The sequence below is a fragment of the Conger conger genome, chromosome 4, assembly GCF_963514075.1.
Source record: "Conger conger chromosome 4, fConCon1.1, whole genome shotgun sequence".
Lineage (NCBI taxonomy): Eukaryota > Metazoa > Chordata > Actinopteri > Anguilliformes > Congridae > Conger > Conger conger.
In genome coordinates this window covers 2,659,486-2,677,491 of record NC_083763.1, presented here as the reverse complement: position 1 = coordinate 2,677,491, position 18,006 = coordinate 2,659,486, and the positions used below count along the sequence as shown (strand labels likewise).

At 49.0% G+C, this 18,006-nt stretch overlaps 2 protein-coding genes across 4 annotated transcripts in view; both read left to right on the top strand.

The window, feature by feature from the left end:
• ppp1r2 (protein phosphatase 1, regulatory (inhibitor) subunit 2) overlaps positions 1–10,491 on the top strand; it is a 20,909-nt gene extending 10,418 nt beyond the window's left edge. The window contains exons 4-6 of the mRNA XM_061239340.1: positions 2,094–2,191; positions 6,299–6,472; positions 7,572–10,491. Of these exons, the coding sequence (XP_061095324.1) occupies positions 2,094–2,191; positions 6,299–6,472; positions 7,572–7,582 (283 nt within the window). The 3' untranslated portion in view covers positions 7,583–10,491. The remainder of the gene's footprint in view (positions 1–2,093; positions 2,192–6,298; positions 6,473–7,571) is intronic.
• Positions 10,492–11,121: 630 nt separating this feature from the next.
• LOC133126843 (arf-GAP with coiled-coil, ANK repeat and PH domain-containing protein 2-like) overlaps positions 11,122–18,006 on the top strand; it is a 53,632-nt gene continuing 46,747 nt past the window's right edge. For 2 of the 3 annotated variants that reach the window (XM_061239268.1, XM_061239267.1), the window contains exon 1: positions 11,122–11,522. In XM_061239268.1, coding sequence (XP_061095252.1) covers positions 11,470–11,522 — 53 coding nt within the window. In that variant the 5' untranslated portion in view covers positions 11,122–11,469. The remainder of the gene's footprint in view (positions 11,523–18,006) is intronic. The other variant, XM_061239269.1, reaches the window with a different exon arrangement.

The following is an 18,006-nucleotide window of genomic DNA, read 5'->3' as shown; positions in this document are numbered from 1 at the left end:
TGGGTAAATAATTTTGCTCCAAGGTTTACTCTAACAGCAATAATTGCAATAGCATTATTTATGTGTCGCTTTCCAAAACAAATCAATGACATTTTTCATCAGCCCCGGCCCGGCGAATGAGTGATGTTTGAGTTCCAGTGGTGAGGGGTGACTCTTGGGGAAATTATTTTGCGCGTAGATTAAATTCAGGCCCGGGATCTTGCCCTGAGACACGGGGCACTTCCTCATGTCCGTCGGGCTGAAGTGACATCCCCATGCTGCCTAGATACAGTCCCCTAATCTCCCTGAGATGGATCCCGGGTAATGTATGTTCTCCTGATCGATGGCGGTGCCTCCGTGCGGTCCATCTCCCCGATCAGACGCAGACAGGAAGTGTAAATCCACGTTCCCTGCTCTGCCGTCCCGGGTGGTAAATCTCCGAGCCGTGTGTGTGTGAATCTCGTAAACAATCCCAGAGTGCACCTCAGGGTCTGTTCTCGGCCTTCCCCGTCCCTGGGATTTGACGGCTGACGGACGTGTGGAATCTGGGTGCCGTTCTCATTCGGCTGGCCCGGTTCTTCAGCCTAATTTCAGCGAAGGCCTTCGGGCATTAACGTAACATCGCTGCTGCAAAGCACCGCACTCTGAAAGAGAGTATGGTCACTGTAGCTTGAGTGCTAAGGTGCATGAGTGGGACCTGGAAGGTTGGTGGTTCAAGCCTCAGTGTAGCCACAGTAAGATCAGTGCAGCTTTTGGGCCCTCGAGTAAGGCTTTTAACCTTATTGCTCCAAGAGGAATTGGCCCCTGCTTAGTCTAATCAGCTATAAGTGGCTATGCATAAAAGTGTCTGCTGGATAGCGGTAATGTAAGAGAGAGAGAGAGAGGCTGTGCTGTTGAACTCGGTGCTCTCTCGCCCCCGTGTCTGATAAACGCTCCAGGGCCCCTCGGCTTTCCTGCCCGTGCGTTTCGGAACGCCGCCCCCATTGTGCGGCCTCATTGTTCCCGTCCCGGCCTCTCCCTGCTCGCGTAACGGCTCCGCGTGATTGGCTTATTCAACAGCCAATGATTCAGCGGCAGGCAGCCTCCTGACAACACGGCGGGTTGTGAACGTCCGTAACGTTTCGGCAGCGCCGGACACAGAGGTTTCGGTCATGACCGGTTACAGCAAACGGCTACACCGCTTCTCCTAGATGATCGCCGGTAATTAAAAATGAGCTCCACTAATCAAGGGTAATTGAGTGTACACAGGATCGTAAAAAAATGCAGTATTAAATTACTTCTGCATGTTTTAATTGCAAATGCACAGAAATCTCACAACTCTAATCGCCTAATTGAGCGTTTTGGCAGCGTGGAGCGGGCATTTCCAGATTAAATGCCTGAACAGCTGTCTCAGCAGCAGACTGTCAGGATTGTCGAGGGTTGGCTTGTGTTTTTTTGTATGAATATCTCTGCCTCCTCCAGGCTTTCTGTGGGCTGTGTCCTGTAATACGCTGTGGTTCCACTCTGACTCACACCGGGGATCTAGCCTGTTCTCCTGACACACACCTGACTCTACTAATCAAGGTCCCTAGGAATCATTCTAGCGGTTGCCTACTGTAATAGAATCAGGTGTGTAGCTGCTCATTTGGATCGAAAGCCTGCTCCCACACCGACCCTCTCTGGGTAAGATTGAGGACCCCAGGCCTAGACTAAGTTGTCCTGTGTGATTAGGGGCAGCATCACCTCTGATGTTACTGGCATTGAGGGCTTTTTGCTCTGTGGAGCTGCTGGCCCAGTTCGAGACCTTTTTAGAGCGGAAGAGTTCCCTCCTGTGTTAGAGCCGGCAATGAGGAGGACTGCTTTCAGCCAGGGGCTGTGTTCAGCACTGGAGTGTTCAGGTGGTCGTACCTAAGTGAAAATAATTATTGCTTTGGAGCCAAAAAAATGTCTATGCTTTACTGAACTTGTGTAGTGTATATCGGAACCTATGAAATACTTTAAAAAAATAAAAAAAAGTGCAATGCCTGCCTTCTGGTTGTCTCGGTTGGCTCAGTTGCACCAGGCAAGATCAGTCGAGTGCAGAAAGCTGCCCCTGCCACGCTGACCCCCGCCCCTCCCCCCCTGCCTCTCCGCAGACTGGCGACCGCCGGGGAGGTGGAGTCTCGCTTCATGGCTCGGGAAGAGGAGGAGAGCAGCGAGGAGGAAGAGGAGGAGCTTAGCCCCGAGGAGCAAGGTAGGCCGCCGCCCCCTGTTCAGTAAGCCCGCCCCTCTGAGCTCGTTTCCGTGAGGAGCTGGACTCCAGCACTACTGCAGGAGACTGTGCAGTTCTACACACTCTACACTTATCCTGAGTGACCTGACACACACCTGCCCGTTTACACACCTGACCTGACACACACCTGCCCGTTTACACACCTGACCTCACACACACCCGCCCGTTTACACACCTGACCTCACACACACACACCCACCCATTTACACACCTGACCTCACACACACACACTGACACACACACTGGTCCGTTTACACACCTGACCTCACACACACACCCGCCCGTTTACACACCTGACCTCACACACACACCCACCCGTTTACACACCTGCCCGTTTACACACCTGACCTCACACACACCCGCCCGTTTACACACCTGACCTCACACACACACCCACCCGTTTACACACCTGCCCGTTTACACACCTGACCTCACACACACCCGCCCGTTTACACACCTGACCTCACACACACACACCCGCCTGTTTACACACCTGACCTCACACACACACCCGCCCGTTTACACACCTGACCTCACACACACACACCCGCCTGTTTACACACCTGACCTCACACACACCCGCCTGTTTACACACCTGACCTCACACACACACCCGCCCGTTTACACACCTGACCTCACACACACACACCCGCCCGTTTACACACCTGACCTCACACACACACACCCGCCCGTTTACACACCTGACCTCACACACACACCCACCCGTTTACACACCTGACCTCACACACACACACCCGCCCGTTTACACACCTGACCTCACACACACACACCCGCCCGTTTACACACCTGACCTGACACACACACCCACCCGTTTACACACCTGACCACACACACACACCCGCCCGTTTACACACCTGACCTCACACACACACCCGCCCGTTTACACACCTGACCTCACACACACACCCGCCTGTTTACACACCTGACCTCACACACACACCTGCCCATTTACACACCTGACCTGACACACACCTGCCCGTTTACACACCTGACCTCACACACACCCGCCCGTTTACACACCTGACCTCACACACACACCCGCCTGTTTACACACCTGACCTCACACACACACACCCGCCCGTTTACACACCTGACCTCACACACACACACCCGCCCGTTTACACACCTGACCTGACACACACACCCGCCCGTTTACACACCTGACCTGACACACACTGGTCCGTTTGCACACCTGACCTCACACACACACACCCGCCCGTTTACACACCTGACCTCACACACACACACCCGCCCGTTTACACACCTGACCTGACACACACCTGCCTGTTTACACACCTGACCTCATACACACCTGCCTGTTTACACACCTGACCTGACACACACCCGCCTGTTTACACACCTGACCTCATACACACCTGCCTGTTTACACACCTGACCTGACACACACCTGCCTGTTTACACACCTGGCCTGACACACACCTGCCTGTTTACACACCTGCCCATTTACACACCTGACCTGACACACACCGTGCTCGTTTACACACCTGAACTGACACACACCTGACCTTACACAAACCTGCCTGTTTACACACCTGACCTGACACACACACGGGCGTTAACACACCTGACCTCACACACACCGTGCTTGTATACACACCTGACCTCACACACACCGTGCTTGTTGACACACCTGCGTGTTTGTAGGCTCAGCAGTTTCGGGACCTTGCTGAAGGGTACGAGAGCAGTGCCCACCTGAAATCTGAGCCTCTGCCCTGCCAGCCTGCTCCACGCTGCCAACAACTCTGACCTTAGAGAGAGGATCTCCATACCTCCGTCTGGGGTCTGAGATCAGGGCTGGAGCCCCTACCTGCAGTCACTGTGGCCCTCAGGACCTGGAGCTGGGTAGAGCTGGTCCAGGTCAACATCTGCACAATATCAGTACGAGAGAATAACAGTGTATAACCACTCTGCGTGCTTTAGTAATGCATTAGCGTGTTAGAACCCAGTCAGATGGTGTTCACTATGGATCAGCCCCGGTGCTGAATGTGTGTGTGAGGTGTTGGGGCGTGAGTACCTCTCACACAGAGGGACAAACCCTGCTGGAACACGAGTACCTCTGGTATGTCTCTGCGTACGCTCTCACACAGAGGGACAAACCCTGCTGGAACACGAGTACCTCTGGTATGTCTCTGCGTACGCTCTCACACAGAGCGACAAGCCCCATCCTGAAGGCCTACAGGGTTTTTCCTCAAGGCTGTTACAGATGGAAAAAAACAGAGGAAGAATAAAACTATTTCTGGATGGGAGCTCATCTTGCCTGTAGATTGCGGTGTTGCAGTAGTGTTGTTGCGGTGTGTAGGTGGCCTGATATCATGGGCTCGCTGTACTTGCCTGTCTTATAAATCTTGGTGATGGAAATGTAGTGCCGGCAGTCTGGCTACTGCAGAGAGCAGACTCCGTATATCTCCGCTTCTGACAGATTAACTTTGATCAGTCCGATGCAGATGCCACCGTGCCCCGGTCATATCTCAAGACTGTTTTCAACTGTCACTGTGTGCAGAGTTTTGTGCTGAATAGTAGAAAATATTCAGAGAATACTTACTTCTTCTCATACATGATGTTTTCAGGTTGTTTAAGCTTACAGTAAACAACCATTACCTGGCATTATCCAAGCAGCAGCAGTTTCACTGGTTCATAGAGGTATTACTACGGCAACGGCATTCTCCACATTGTCTGCTCATGTGCAGGCGACAACAACCAATGACACCGTATATGCAAATGAGGCCGTTGCATCGCAGCCAATGAGAGCGCCTGTACGCAGTGTAATGCAGAGTTGTGAAACACACTGCAGGCTGTTCCCACAGTCCAGCTCCATCTGCACAAAGCTGCACCTTTCCTGTCTGGCGACTTGAGAATGGTGGCAATATCCTGCCCCCCTTAGCACACAGAATTGCATGCTTAACTGAACATATACCGTATAGCACCGTATATTTGTGACAAAGCGCTTCCAAAATGGTTACATAACGTAACACAAGGACGAACAGGCCATTCAGCCCAGCAATGCTCGCCTTTTCCTGCCTGGTTGCTACAGGTTACTTCCTCGTTGTCTGTAAAGACATGGCATGCCGTGTGTAAGTCCAGGGTTCCAGATGAGTCAGCCTGAAATTCACAGACTGAGTCAATAGTTCATCGGATCATTAGATGACAGACGGTGGCTGTTGTTCGGCGCTGATGGACCTCGCGAACACAGAAGCGTTTGTGTGCTGCCGTGCTGCTCAATCGCTCCTCTGGCTGCGGGAGCGCACTGGGGCGTGTGGATGAACCTCACGGGTCGAGTCCGGACCGCACCAGGGCTGACTGTGGCCTGCTGCTCCATGGGGCTGGCTAGAGAACGGCAGGGTTCAGTCGGACTGGATTCCCCCCCCGTTCATTGCCATCTAGTGACCCCTGCTGGTGGATTAGACTACAGTCAGAGACTCCTGTGAATGCTGTTCTGTGTGAGTTTAGCTTTAGTGTAGTGTATGAAGAAGCAGCCAGTGACACCATACTCCGAAGCTTCGGAGGAGAACCGTGGCCGTGTGCACCCCTGGATGGGGAGTGTGATTGGTGCAGGTACGCAGCTGCGGTTGCAGGTGATTGGCCATTCCAATAATTGGGGGTGGGACCTGCAGAAACTCCGCCCCCAGGATAATTTATAGAAAAAAGAAGATGTGCCTCTGAAGGAATGCTCTTCATCTTTACACAGTGGGGCAGTGGACAGCACTGTCACCTCCCAGCAAGAGGGCTGTGGGTTCTAATCCCAGCCCCGGCCTCTCTGTGTGGAGCTGACATGTTCTCCCCGTGTCTGTGTGGGTTTCCTCCAGTTACTCTGGTTTCCCCCCCCCACAGTCTTGTGTAAATAAAGCTTATGGATTATTATTGAAGGGATATGGATTATTATTTTCTACTCTCCTCCAACAAAGAAGAAGCAGTTTGAGATGATATGTAAATAAAGCTTATGGATTATTATTGAAAGGTTATGGATTATTATTGAAGGGTTATGGATTATTAGTGAAGGGTTATGGATTATTATTTGTCCTCCTCCAGCGAAGAAGAAGCAGTTTGAGATGATGCGTAAGATGCACTACAACGAGGGCATGAACATCCGTCTGGCCCGCCAGCTCATCGCCAGCGAGCTCGCCGAGCAGGAGGAGGAGGAGGACGCCGAGATGAAGGACGACACGGAGACAGAGGACATCAGCGTGGACCCCCCTCAGGAAGGTGAGGCGCTAGCGTGGCCTACGTCATCCACTGGGAGGCGCTGGTGTGACCTACGTCAGCCACTGGGAGGCGCTGGCGTGGCCTCTGTGTTTTTGATGTTTTCATGTCTTTTATATTTCCAGTTTGTATGTTTTTGTGGTATTATGTTTGTCTTTTGTGAATATGTGGAACTGTCGGCACTTGTGATGCACAGCACGTTTCCGAGAAGTCGGAGGATAAGTCGTATCGTATTGTTGACACAAGGGCACATATAACACAATAATGACTCATCTGAACATCATGTCGGGGAGATTGAGGAGCACAGCAGGCTCAGACAAAAATATGAATTTTATAATTGGACAGGATATGGGCCATGTGTGGAGCCATTTTAAACGCATCGTACCATGGCATGTGATTCAGATGTAACAGGATGGTGGCGTCTGTCGCGCACAGCCAAATCAGGGTTGGATTTATGACCGCACCATCATGTCAGAAGTCCCCAATACGTCCTCGTACATAAGAGAAAGGTTGAAGGTCAGACGTGCTCTTCAGATCAGAGGCGTTTCTGATCGGCCCGACCACAGCCGGGTGAGCCTGAAGTGGCTCTCTCTCCCGTGCAAGAGCTGCAAATGTGCAGTTTTCTGTTGTTCCCTTTTGAGCAGGAGCTAATTCATGCCTTTGAAACAAGGTGTGAAGATTCCTCAGCCAGTAAAAAAAAATGGTTGGCATTTATATTGCACCTTTATCCAAAGCGCTGTACAATTGATGCTTCTCATTCACCCATTCATACACACACTCACACACTGACGGCGATTGGCTGCCATGCAAGGCACCGACCAGCTCGTCAGGAGCATTTGGGGGTTAGGTGTCTTGCTCAGGGACACTTCGACACAGCCCAGGCGGGGGATCGAACCGGCGACCCTCCGACTGCCAGACGACCAACCAACACTTCAACCCTCCGACTGGAGTTTGAGTTCCCACCTGTAGTCGCTTTATACTTTAGTCAAATTCAGAGGTATTTGAATCCAGGACGTATACCATTTGGGCCCAGATATGTGAGGTGATCGAGATGTCTCCCCGCTGGGTCAGGTGACTTAACTCCGTCCTGTTTGCTTTGCAGCGGACTCCTAGGCGGAGGCCACGGCCCTTCCCCCCCCCCGTTGACTTGGCCCCGGTAACGTTAACAGCAGACGAAGGCAGTCCTGAAGCAGGTCAAAGGTCAAACGGGCACTGCCACGCGACCCCTTCATACACATCCGTTTTCACAACAGCGCCGAGGGAAGGTCACCGGTCTCTTCTGTTGCCAAGCGTCCTGTCGTCCTCGCTGAAGGGGAGGAGCCTAAAAACTGTTACCTGTGCGTACCTGGACTGCTCCCCCACCCCCACCCCACCTAAGGGCCACAGTCAGACTGTGAGGGGTGGCTGTGTGTCTCCATTTGTTTTTGTTTTTAATTCCTTAAAATTTTCTTGCTTCCTTGCCTTGATATTTATTCCTAATTTTTTTCTTCTCTCTTATGACTTTTTTCGTTTTCTCTGTCTGGATAACTCCACGATTGTGAAAAGAAATAGCCACAAGATTTTCCATGGCTAAAAGGTGATTGGCCGCAAGATTTACTGTGGTTAGAAGTGATTGGCCACAAGATTTACTGTGGTTAGATGTGATTGGCCATAAGATTTGCTGTGGTTAAAGGTGATTGGTTTGGTTTTTTTGGACTGCCTTTTAAATTATTTCAGTCTGTTGGATGCGTTCCTATTCTCCTGTTTCTTTTAAAGAATCCCAGAGACTTCAGAATCCCGTGGAACTCTGTTCCTAGGTGTGGTTTATTTATTGAAGCGAGGCGTATGTGGGCTTGCCCTGGGTGGTCCCGTGCTGATTAATGATTGTCATAAGCAAAGTGCACTGTAGCTCCAGAACGGGAAATAAAACCATAGTGTCTCCACTGGTGTTTTTAATGGCTCGAGCTAATGTTTTGTTTATTTTTATTTTGGCAAATGTTCACATTTTTGTTATGAAAATAGCTCTATTGTTTCAATGCATGGATGTGAGGACAGTTCTTTCTTTTATTTCTTGACTGACTCGGGCCAATTAAAAACGTTCTGTGGAAACCCAAAAATATGCAAGCTGGGTGAAGAGTGATCATGTGACCACGAGATCATGTGACCACTCTCCCCTGTATTAGCCCCAGAGGCACTGATGTCACTAGTTTAAATCAGCCTTTAGATTTTAAGGGGTGTGCAATAACACAGCTAAAAAAAACTTTAGATTACTGACAAGTGGAACTGCAGTCTGTGGTATGTGTAAATAGCTACCGACATCAGGGGTAAATTCAGTGCACAAGTGTTCTAGACCTGACCTCCCCTTGCAAAGTGTCCCTTGCGGTGGAAAAAAGGGCACTTTTTTCAGGTGTACAGCCAAATGTGTAAAATAAATCGGACACGAGCGATCTGACTCGTGCTAGTAGAGGAGGTACTGAACCACAAAAAATTTATTTAATATGCAGCACAATTCCAGGCTATATGTAAACCGATTTACTTATTCAGAGGGGCTTGGTGTTGAATGTCCCCCTGTCGCTGGTGAACGTTGTCGTGTCGTGGCTAAGTTTGTGTGCATGTTTACCTTCTTCAGGAGTGTGCAACCGGAGTTAAGATGGCCGCCACGACAGGCCACGCCCCTTTCATTGTGTCGCCCCGCCCACAGTGGGAGGAGCCTCTGAATGGCAGAAACTTGCCAAGGCTCTCGGCCTTCTTGTGTTTTTATGAATGAAAGCTTGCGTTTGGAACGGCTTTTATTTTTTGCTCTGGAGTTGAAAGTTTTGCTTCCCCACTTCCGTTACTGCCCAGCTCTGTGAAGCCTGCTCAATTTCCGCAGGGTGTTATTCCCCCCCCCGTCCCGAAACGCTGCCCGTGTTGCTGATTTGGCAAATGGATCTGGTGGCATTTTGAAAGACTGAGTATCATTTTAAATATGTGTGGAATATTGTATATATGAAATATTAATTTGTCCTTTTTTTTTTTTTTACATGTGAAAAAAAAAAAAAAAGCAGAATGCTTAATTGCCGGACTGTGATGAAAATGGATGAATGCCCTAAACGCCCTCTAGGGGGCGGCCAAGACGGTCACTGTCATATTATTTATTTGGAAAAGACTGTTGGCTGTTCCAGTGCGTTAATAACGCTGTCCATCGCAGCCATGAACATCCATGAGATGGCCAACTCGCACTCTTTTTACAGAACTATGTTCACATGGAACGTAACTCATATACTTCAGTCTTAATGGGGCATTGGGGTCATTTTGGCTCTTTTTTTCATGGCATATTATTTAAAGCACAGTGAGCAAATTAGCACAATTACAAATGACACTGTGTGCGCTTGCCAGGGGTGTGACTTTGCACTTTGTATGCATTTTGATGAAATGTCTGTCTGTGTGTGTGTGTGTGTGTGTGTGTGTGTGTGTGTGTGTGTGTGTGTGTGTACAACATTCATCGCATCATCCTCACGTCTGTGAATATCAGACCGTATGGACCTGCATGTTTACCTTCTGAATTACACCTGTCCAATAACAACCATTCCAACTGCTGAAGAGAGTGCCTGGTGTGTGTAAAAAGGCAAGGCACTGTCCACAGGACAACACTGCTTTTAGAAGATACAGTAAATCTAAATCTTCACCGAATAAAAAAAATAAAAACAATTGTACCGGTTCTTTCAATTGCAACAGCATTGCAATAATTATCAATATTCATATGATGCAAAAGTATTTGGGCAAATTATTTATTCTCCTTTGGGTAGGTGGTGCACACGCTTTCTGCTCCAGCTTTGTATTAAGTTCAGGTGTACATAAGAATAATATAATATCCTCATGCCCTCTTGTCTTAATCCATTACTCCTGTGTATCTCTTTGGTGTGATTTTTATCATCTTTATCCCGCAGTGATTGGGATATTTGCCTTTTTGTCTTAAATTGGCATGTTCTTAAACTTAAGGATGTGTGTCATTTGTTTTGTCTCCATTAATAAACGAGGATGCTACGGTGAAACCATAACAAGACTGCGGTGTTTCGTTTTTTTATCTTCTGTGTAGCAAGCTATGCCATATTTCGATGCAAAGATCCGAGACCGATATCAAGCGCAGAAGTTTAATATTTATGATAAGTTTGTGTATCACTCAAATCGTGTTTTCATAATGTAACCACTATTATTAGTATCGCTTCGGTTATCTTAAATGCCCACTAGATGGCATTGTTTTGTAGTGAACTTGGGTATGCAAACCTTATTAAGGTTTCATAAGGTAACGACATTAATACATGATATTATTCGGTATCCATATTTGATGAACGCGGGTAAGGTCTATGTGAACAATTTTCCAGTAAGATCTCAGCAGGATATGAGTCTATAGTATACTGTCGCTATCTGTCAGAGTTAATTAACAGATCAACTAGGGAGCAGGAAGTTTTAAAACGTACGGTACCACAAACCTTATTAGTCGGCATATTTAATTTCCTTCCCTTTTGATGTCAGTGCACTTAATATAGCTGAACCATCGAGCGCTGAACACACGAACGTCAGTTAATTTTAAGGAACAGAAACCTCCAGCCCCTGTCCCCTGGTGGAGAGTGTTCTCATTGGCTGGATTGCCTGTCACTCATATGCGGCTCCGTGGATCTGAAAGATACCGTTTTATGGATTGGTTGGCTGGTTCCACACATGTTGTTCGCTACCTTTCCCACAACTCGGCGATGACTCAAAATCACTTCGGCTGCGTTCTGTCGAATTCCCTGCATCTCCCCTGCATCTTCCCTGAGGTCAACCGCAGTTTTAGTTTATTTGTTTCCTTTGCAAACTAGAAAAGTGTATAGTATTTATGGTGCAGTTGTTGTTAGGTAACGTTAGCAAGCCAGTCACAATTGTTTTCCAGTTTGGGAAAGGTGACTAAGCTAGCTAGCGCTAACTTAGCTATCTAAGGACTCGCGGAGGAAGCGTTAAGACGGAGCCGTTTTTATCCATTTGTGTTTTAATCTAAAAAGATGAAGGTAACGGTGGATTTTGAAGAATGTCTTAAGGACTCGCCCCGGTTCCGGTAAGATATTTCTTATGTGTATTTTTATGTAACGTTTTAATCAAAACAGTTGATTGCTTTTTATGTTTAATGTAACATTCGCCAAGCTAACGTGGGTACGGATTCATTTTATTTTTCCTGCTTATAACGTAAGCTAACATCCATTGGAAGGCTGTCAGTTCGATGTGGCTAAGGTTAATTCTGTGAGCCAACTTACGATGTCTATGTATTGTGGTTAGCTTAGCAACAAATCTGTTCTCTGCACTGGACCTTTTGATAGGTGATACTGTTTCATATGCTCTTTGAGAAATAGCTAATAATAGCAAATGGTCGCCCAACTTGCTACAGTGTAGCTACCTAGTATCCAATGCTATCTTTAGATAGCTCGCTAGCTAGGTAGCGGATACTTTTTAAACTATCGTTACGGTGTCATGTCTGTGGTTTGGACTGACTGACGAAAGGATCTAGCCTGTGGCATGTTGTTGGCAAGCTGGCAACCTGACTGTTACATTTCCAATGTAACGTCAAGTTGTTCCCCTGCCGCTGGCTAGCTAGTAGGCTAACTTCAGATCGTGTTAACCTGGTTGTCCCAAGTTAACTTAGTGTTATTGTGTGATTTTATCAGAAAGGTGTACTCATAACTGTGCAAGACTATACGAAGAGGTTTTGTGTCTGTATTCGTGACGCTTAAAAAGAGGAGAGGCGTCTAACTTGCATACTTTTTATGTGGGAATGTGAGGTGTAATCAGTGCAATGAAAGAGCAAATCTGGCATATCAACTGCCCAAAATATTTTGCACGATCTACGGTTTGATACAGTTCTGGGGGATGGTTTCGTAAAGCGCGTCATATGGTAATGTCAGTATTGTATTGCTCTAGTTCTGGCTTCAATCGTGAACTTCTGTTTTGGCTAGCTGTCAGACAAGCTGATCCAATACAGAACTAACGCTAAACTATACACGTAGATGGAAGTGCGTTTCATTCTAAATTTTACCACAATAGCAAAGTCTTCCGAAAGAAGTTTGCCTCTGGGTAGATTGGATAACATATTGGCCTCCACGGTTATGTTGTTGTTGGATGTGTTCCTTCGATGTTCAAGAGTTGTTGTTTTCCTCCTAAAAATACCGGCCCGGGGAATAGGCTTCCCTTGCTCTTGGAAGAAAGCAGAACAACATCCTCGCTACCAAAATAGGGAACAGATGTTTGAAAGCTAAGCACAGGACTCGTGGAAATAGACTTTTCTATGCGATCATTTCCCGAAGATAGAGGACAATGGGCACAACTAAGCACGCACTTGGAGAGAGAACCAGCAACCGTCATTCTAAAATGAAGATGTAGTCAGGTTGCCAACGATCATCAGGCGAAGATATTTTTGGTTGTTGCGTGAGCACGGTTGCAAAAATAGTTTGAATTCTGAAGCGCCATTCGCTTTTTAGCGAGGGCGTTGGACATTCTTAAGCAATAATGCAGCGTTTCCATGGTGATGTTTAAATGCTTGGGTCATCCAAAAATGAACGTTGTTCTTCATTATTCTTTGTCCGCAATATTCTTTTGACCTGACGGTGACCGTTATTTGCAGTAGCCTTTCGCATATTTGATTAAGCCATGAAATCCATCCGTTTGGCCTCACGAGTGGCATGGTAACGTCTGGGGGTGTACCAGCCCACTGGGTGTGGGGTGGCCTGGGGCTCTACCCACGGAGTCTTCGGTCAGACGTCAGTCTCTGTTTCCTGGTTTAATTCGCCCAGAATCTGCTGACCTCAGCTGCTACCGGCGAGGGGGTTCAGCCATAGAGTTAGTGGTTCATGTAGCGAACCCCCACCTCCCTATTCTCCCTGTTGTATTTGGCACCGCGTAAAGGAAAGTACGTAGATAACAGCACACGAACACGGCCCCAGCGCGTATGCGTACGGCACGACATCTGTTTCCATTTGTACTTCAGGTTTTTGAACTTCCTCCTACACTCGTACGCTGCGCCCGACTGCGGCCTGTGGAGGGGTCAGATGGATGGCGTCTCCGTTTCCCTCTCCTTCAGTTCCCATAGCCTCTGGCCCTGTCTCTATCTCTGTCCTAATCTACCTCTGAAAGGACTGGGAGACGGCCAAAAGAAGCATCAACCGCTGAGTCCATTGCTAGGAATCGCTGCCAAATTGGCAAAGCGTTTAGAGGCCGGTAGTTTAGTGAGTGTAGCAGGCGCGTGATGTTATTGTGGTAAGGAGGCTCCAAAAGGCTCCGGAGGTCTAGTGCATCTATGGAATCTGTGGTACTGTGCTTCTTCTTGCTCTACGGTACTGAATGCCCCGTGGCTGGATTTCACTCCAAATTGTACGCGTTCTTCCTGACGTTCCTTTCCCTTGCCTCAAGGGGGGAATCCCCAAAATGGCAGGATGGAATATGGAGGCCCCGCCAAGTGGGGTTCGGTTCTGAAATTATAAAAGGAACGATAAACGGGGAGGGAGCCATTATTACATTACATTACATTATTGGCATTTGGCAGACGCTCTTATCCTGAGCGTATCCTTACCTTTGTACAGTTGATTAGACTAAGCAGGAGACAATCCTCCCCTGGAGGAATGCAGGGTTAAGGGTCTTGCCCAAGGCTGTGCGGATCTTATTGTGGCTTCACTGGGAATCAAACCGCCGACCTTGTGGGTCCCAGTCATGTATGTTAACCACTACGCTACAGGCCGCCCAATTATATTCACTTGCTTGTGTTTTTGAGGGAAGCTTAAGAAATCCTCACTAGTGTTTAAGACCGACCGGCTGGTGTGTTTTTATTATCAGTAAAAAATAAGATGGGGTGGTTGTTATGAATTATTCATCAACATTCTAAAGTCGTCCTATGGAAAAAATTACATACTTGCGCATGAATCCGATTTCACTGTTGGGGAGCACCTGTTTGCACGTCTCTAATGTAGTCAGGAAATGCCCCCCTCCAGGGGAGACCCCTAGGGAAGGGAATGTGCTGAAGTGGAGTAGAAGCCAGCCCAGCTCTGTGCTGTATTTTATCCAGGGGCCTAAATCCAGGCAGCCTGAAAAACAGCATTACGCGTTTCACACGGAAAGCCCCGCTGGGACGATGTCATCATCGAGTTGCTCATTCATTGTTGCCTTCGACGCCGCAGATCGTTGGTCAGTTTTCTCTTCGGTGGGGAAACCCTCGTCACGTCAACGCTCCGGGCGGTTCTCCGAACAGTGGCAGGATGACGGCTACCGAGGGGTAGCCGTCGGTAGCCCCCCCCCCCAAAAGAGAGAAAAAACGATGCAGTGCAGATCATGCGTCATCACCGAAATGTGATCAAAGTGCTTCTGACCGCGGAATGATGGAATGACTGTTTTGGTGCCTGAGAAATATCGAGCCTTTATGTGGATGGGCTACACCAGCACAAAAACGCCAATAAAGTCTTAAGATCTCAATAATTATAAAGAGTTCCCGCCCTGCTTTAATAGACTAGACCGGAGGCCGCCGCAGAGCTCCTGTTGCAGACTGCTCTTCTCTGTCTCTCTCTCTGCAACCCCCACATTGAGGCGGCTAACGCACTTAACTGCCCTCCAGACGTCTGGGCCTGATGCTGCCCCCGCTCCCGGGCTCTCCTCTGGGTTGATGGTGGCACCGCCCCCTGGTTTAATAAGGCCCTGGCGGCGCCCTTTGAGTGAAGTGACGTGCGTCACGTCCCTGCGCACCTGGCACCACATCCAGTGTGATGAGATTGTGCCCTGTAATCTCGCGGGGACCTGATCCTTCATTTTCTCTGTTCGGTGACAGGGGCAGGCTTCGTTCTCTCTGGGAGTGCTATCATTAGGCTGGCCTTGTCTGTCCTGGCTGGCTGTGCTTGCTGGAGATGTGTGAGCGAGGAACTGTGGAATTGATCAGGATTAAACGGAGAATTCCCAAAAGCCAGGTCACTTAATCTGTGCTGCACGCACTAATGCATGCACGCACACACACACACACACACACACGCACACATGCACACACACACACACACACACACACACACACACACACGCGCACACACACATGCACACGTGTACACACACAAAAATGCAGCCACATAAGGGCATTCTGCGAATGTGTGTGTAAAATGTTGCACAATCAGCACTAGAGCTTCAGGTGGGCGAAGCTACAGTCAAAGACATTCACGGCTGTGTGAGATTCTGAGTGCAGTAGAGCTGTAGTCGGGTCTTGTGATGCTCTTGTCATTGTCTGAGGGACAAAGCTGTTTTTGTGTCCTGGCCAGTGGTGTCTCTATGCTGCGTTTTTGGGGTTTGCCCTGTGTTTACTGAGCAGAGTGCACTTTCACTGGAGACATTTTACCCCCATGTCCTTTATCCCTGACCCCTGACCCCGAACCCTCCCTCACACACATCATTAATATTCAACGGACACTGCCAGTCAAATAATTTTACAGGGGGTGCAGCTAACGTGGTCAGAACCTGATCCTGGACACTTGGAAAGCTATCATCACATCAGTGCCGTAGTAGACAAGAATAAGTATAATATTATAAACCACAGCGTGGGTCTAATGCTCCATGTTCTGTACTGGGTGCTGGATTGTGTCCTAAGGTTGGGGCGACATCGGCTCAGGAGGTTAGACCAGTTGTCTGGCAGTCGGAGGGCTGCCGGTTCGATCCCGCCCTGGGTGTGTCGAAGTGTCCCTGAGCAAGACACCTAACCCCCCAAATGCTCCTGACGAGCTGGTCGGTGCCTTGCACGGCAGCTAATCGCCGTCGGTGTGTGAGTGTGTGTATGAGAAGCATCAGTTGTACAGCGCTTTGGATAAAGATAATAGAGTGAGCTTTCATGCGGCTCCTCTGTAGTCTGAGACACCATTCACAGGGCTAATGAGCGGTGGGCTGAAACCCCCGTCTTCACCTGAGTTCAGGTGTGTCTGTGGACCGGGGCTCTGGCCGCAGGTGGAATGGAGACTGGTGCTGATTGGTTACAAGCGCGTCAGCTGACCACTCTGCACTCTAATGCGCTCCTATTGATTCCGTCGCTAATGGACGGGTTGTGGTTCAGGCTTCCGTGTGCAGGCGTTAGGCCTCCAGGACGCGCCCCCGTCCTGAAGGACGTACTCCCGTCCTGAAGGACGCACTCCCGTCCTGAAGGACGTACTCCCATCCTGAAGGCCGTACTCCCGTCCTGAAGGACGCACCCCCGTGCTGAAGGACATACTCTGCTTTCACTCTGTGCGAAGCTGTGAGGCACTCGGGTGCGATGGCAATGCCCCGGCCGAGGAATCGAACCCGCAGCCCTTTCTAAGATGACGATGCAGGACAGCGGGCTCTGCTGGGCGGTTGGGGGGGCGAGGAGGGGCGAGGAGGTTAATGAGGCCTGGAGTTCCTGGACTCACCCCCCCCCCCCCCTCCCCCTTCTCACCCATGTCCACTGACCTCACCGTTTCCTCTTCTTCACTTCTGCTTCCACACCTAAAATGGCTGCCCGCAGCTTCCCGCACCTGGCCGGGTGTGGTTTTGTTGGTTTGTTCTGTGCATTGGTGCATTGTGTTGCTCGGCTTGTGGGCTGTTGGTACGGTCGCTACAAAGGGAAGCTGGGCTCACTCATGTTTGGCAGCTCTCTCACTCCGGCCGATCCTGCATGAAGCTCAGTTTAAAGAAAACATCGCTCAGATGTGCACTAAAGCGAAACTCATCTGTCACATTGGGCGTTGATAATGATCCTGACGTGAGCGATAATTACGCCGTGACTCTCCTAAATCCCCCGGGAGGCTGTGCTGTTTAGGAGCATGGGTGAGGGGTGTCACGTGACTCTGTCTGCTGTGGGCCTTCAGAAGGTGATTTGACAGGTAACTGGCTCCGGGTCTCATTGGAGGAAACCAATCAGACCCATTTTTAATTGGTTCCATCCTCCATAGAAAGGGGCTCTTGATAATGTATCTATTAGACCTGGGTCAGGTGTGTAATTGTTTTGGATTGAAATACTTTTCTGTGCTCGATTGATCTTGCCTGGAGCCAACCGAGAGGACCAGAAGTTTGGGTTTGAGTGTTTCATAGGCTTCCAATGCATCAGACAAGCTCAGTAAAGGTTCCTGGCCACGACATCTGTGTGTTTTTGATGCATTTCTGCGCTTATGAGATTGAATTAAGTGTCTTATTGGACTCAGTTTGGATTGATTGTTTCAGTTTGGAGTATTGGATCAGGTGTTCAAAGTGTTTGTTCGGGAGTTGAGTTTTGGGCGTATTGGATTGGATATTTCAGTTGCTGCCGTGGAGTCATGAAAGCAGATGTTTCCTGTTTCCTGTTTCCGGTGTTGGCTTTTGTAATCTAGGGGGGGGTACAATGGAAAGCCCTCGAAACCAAAACAAAGAGTATTCTCCACCTCTGCTACGGGCTGGCAGGTCACACGCTTCAAGGTCTCACTGTGCTGTTTATGTGGAATTTCCTCCGATCCCTTTCCCAAAACAATTCCCCCAAAAATTCCCAAAATATTCCCAAAAGAACAACACAGTCTCTCGTTCTAAGTTGTATGTAAGGGTGTGTA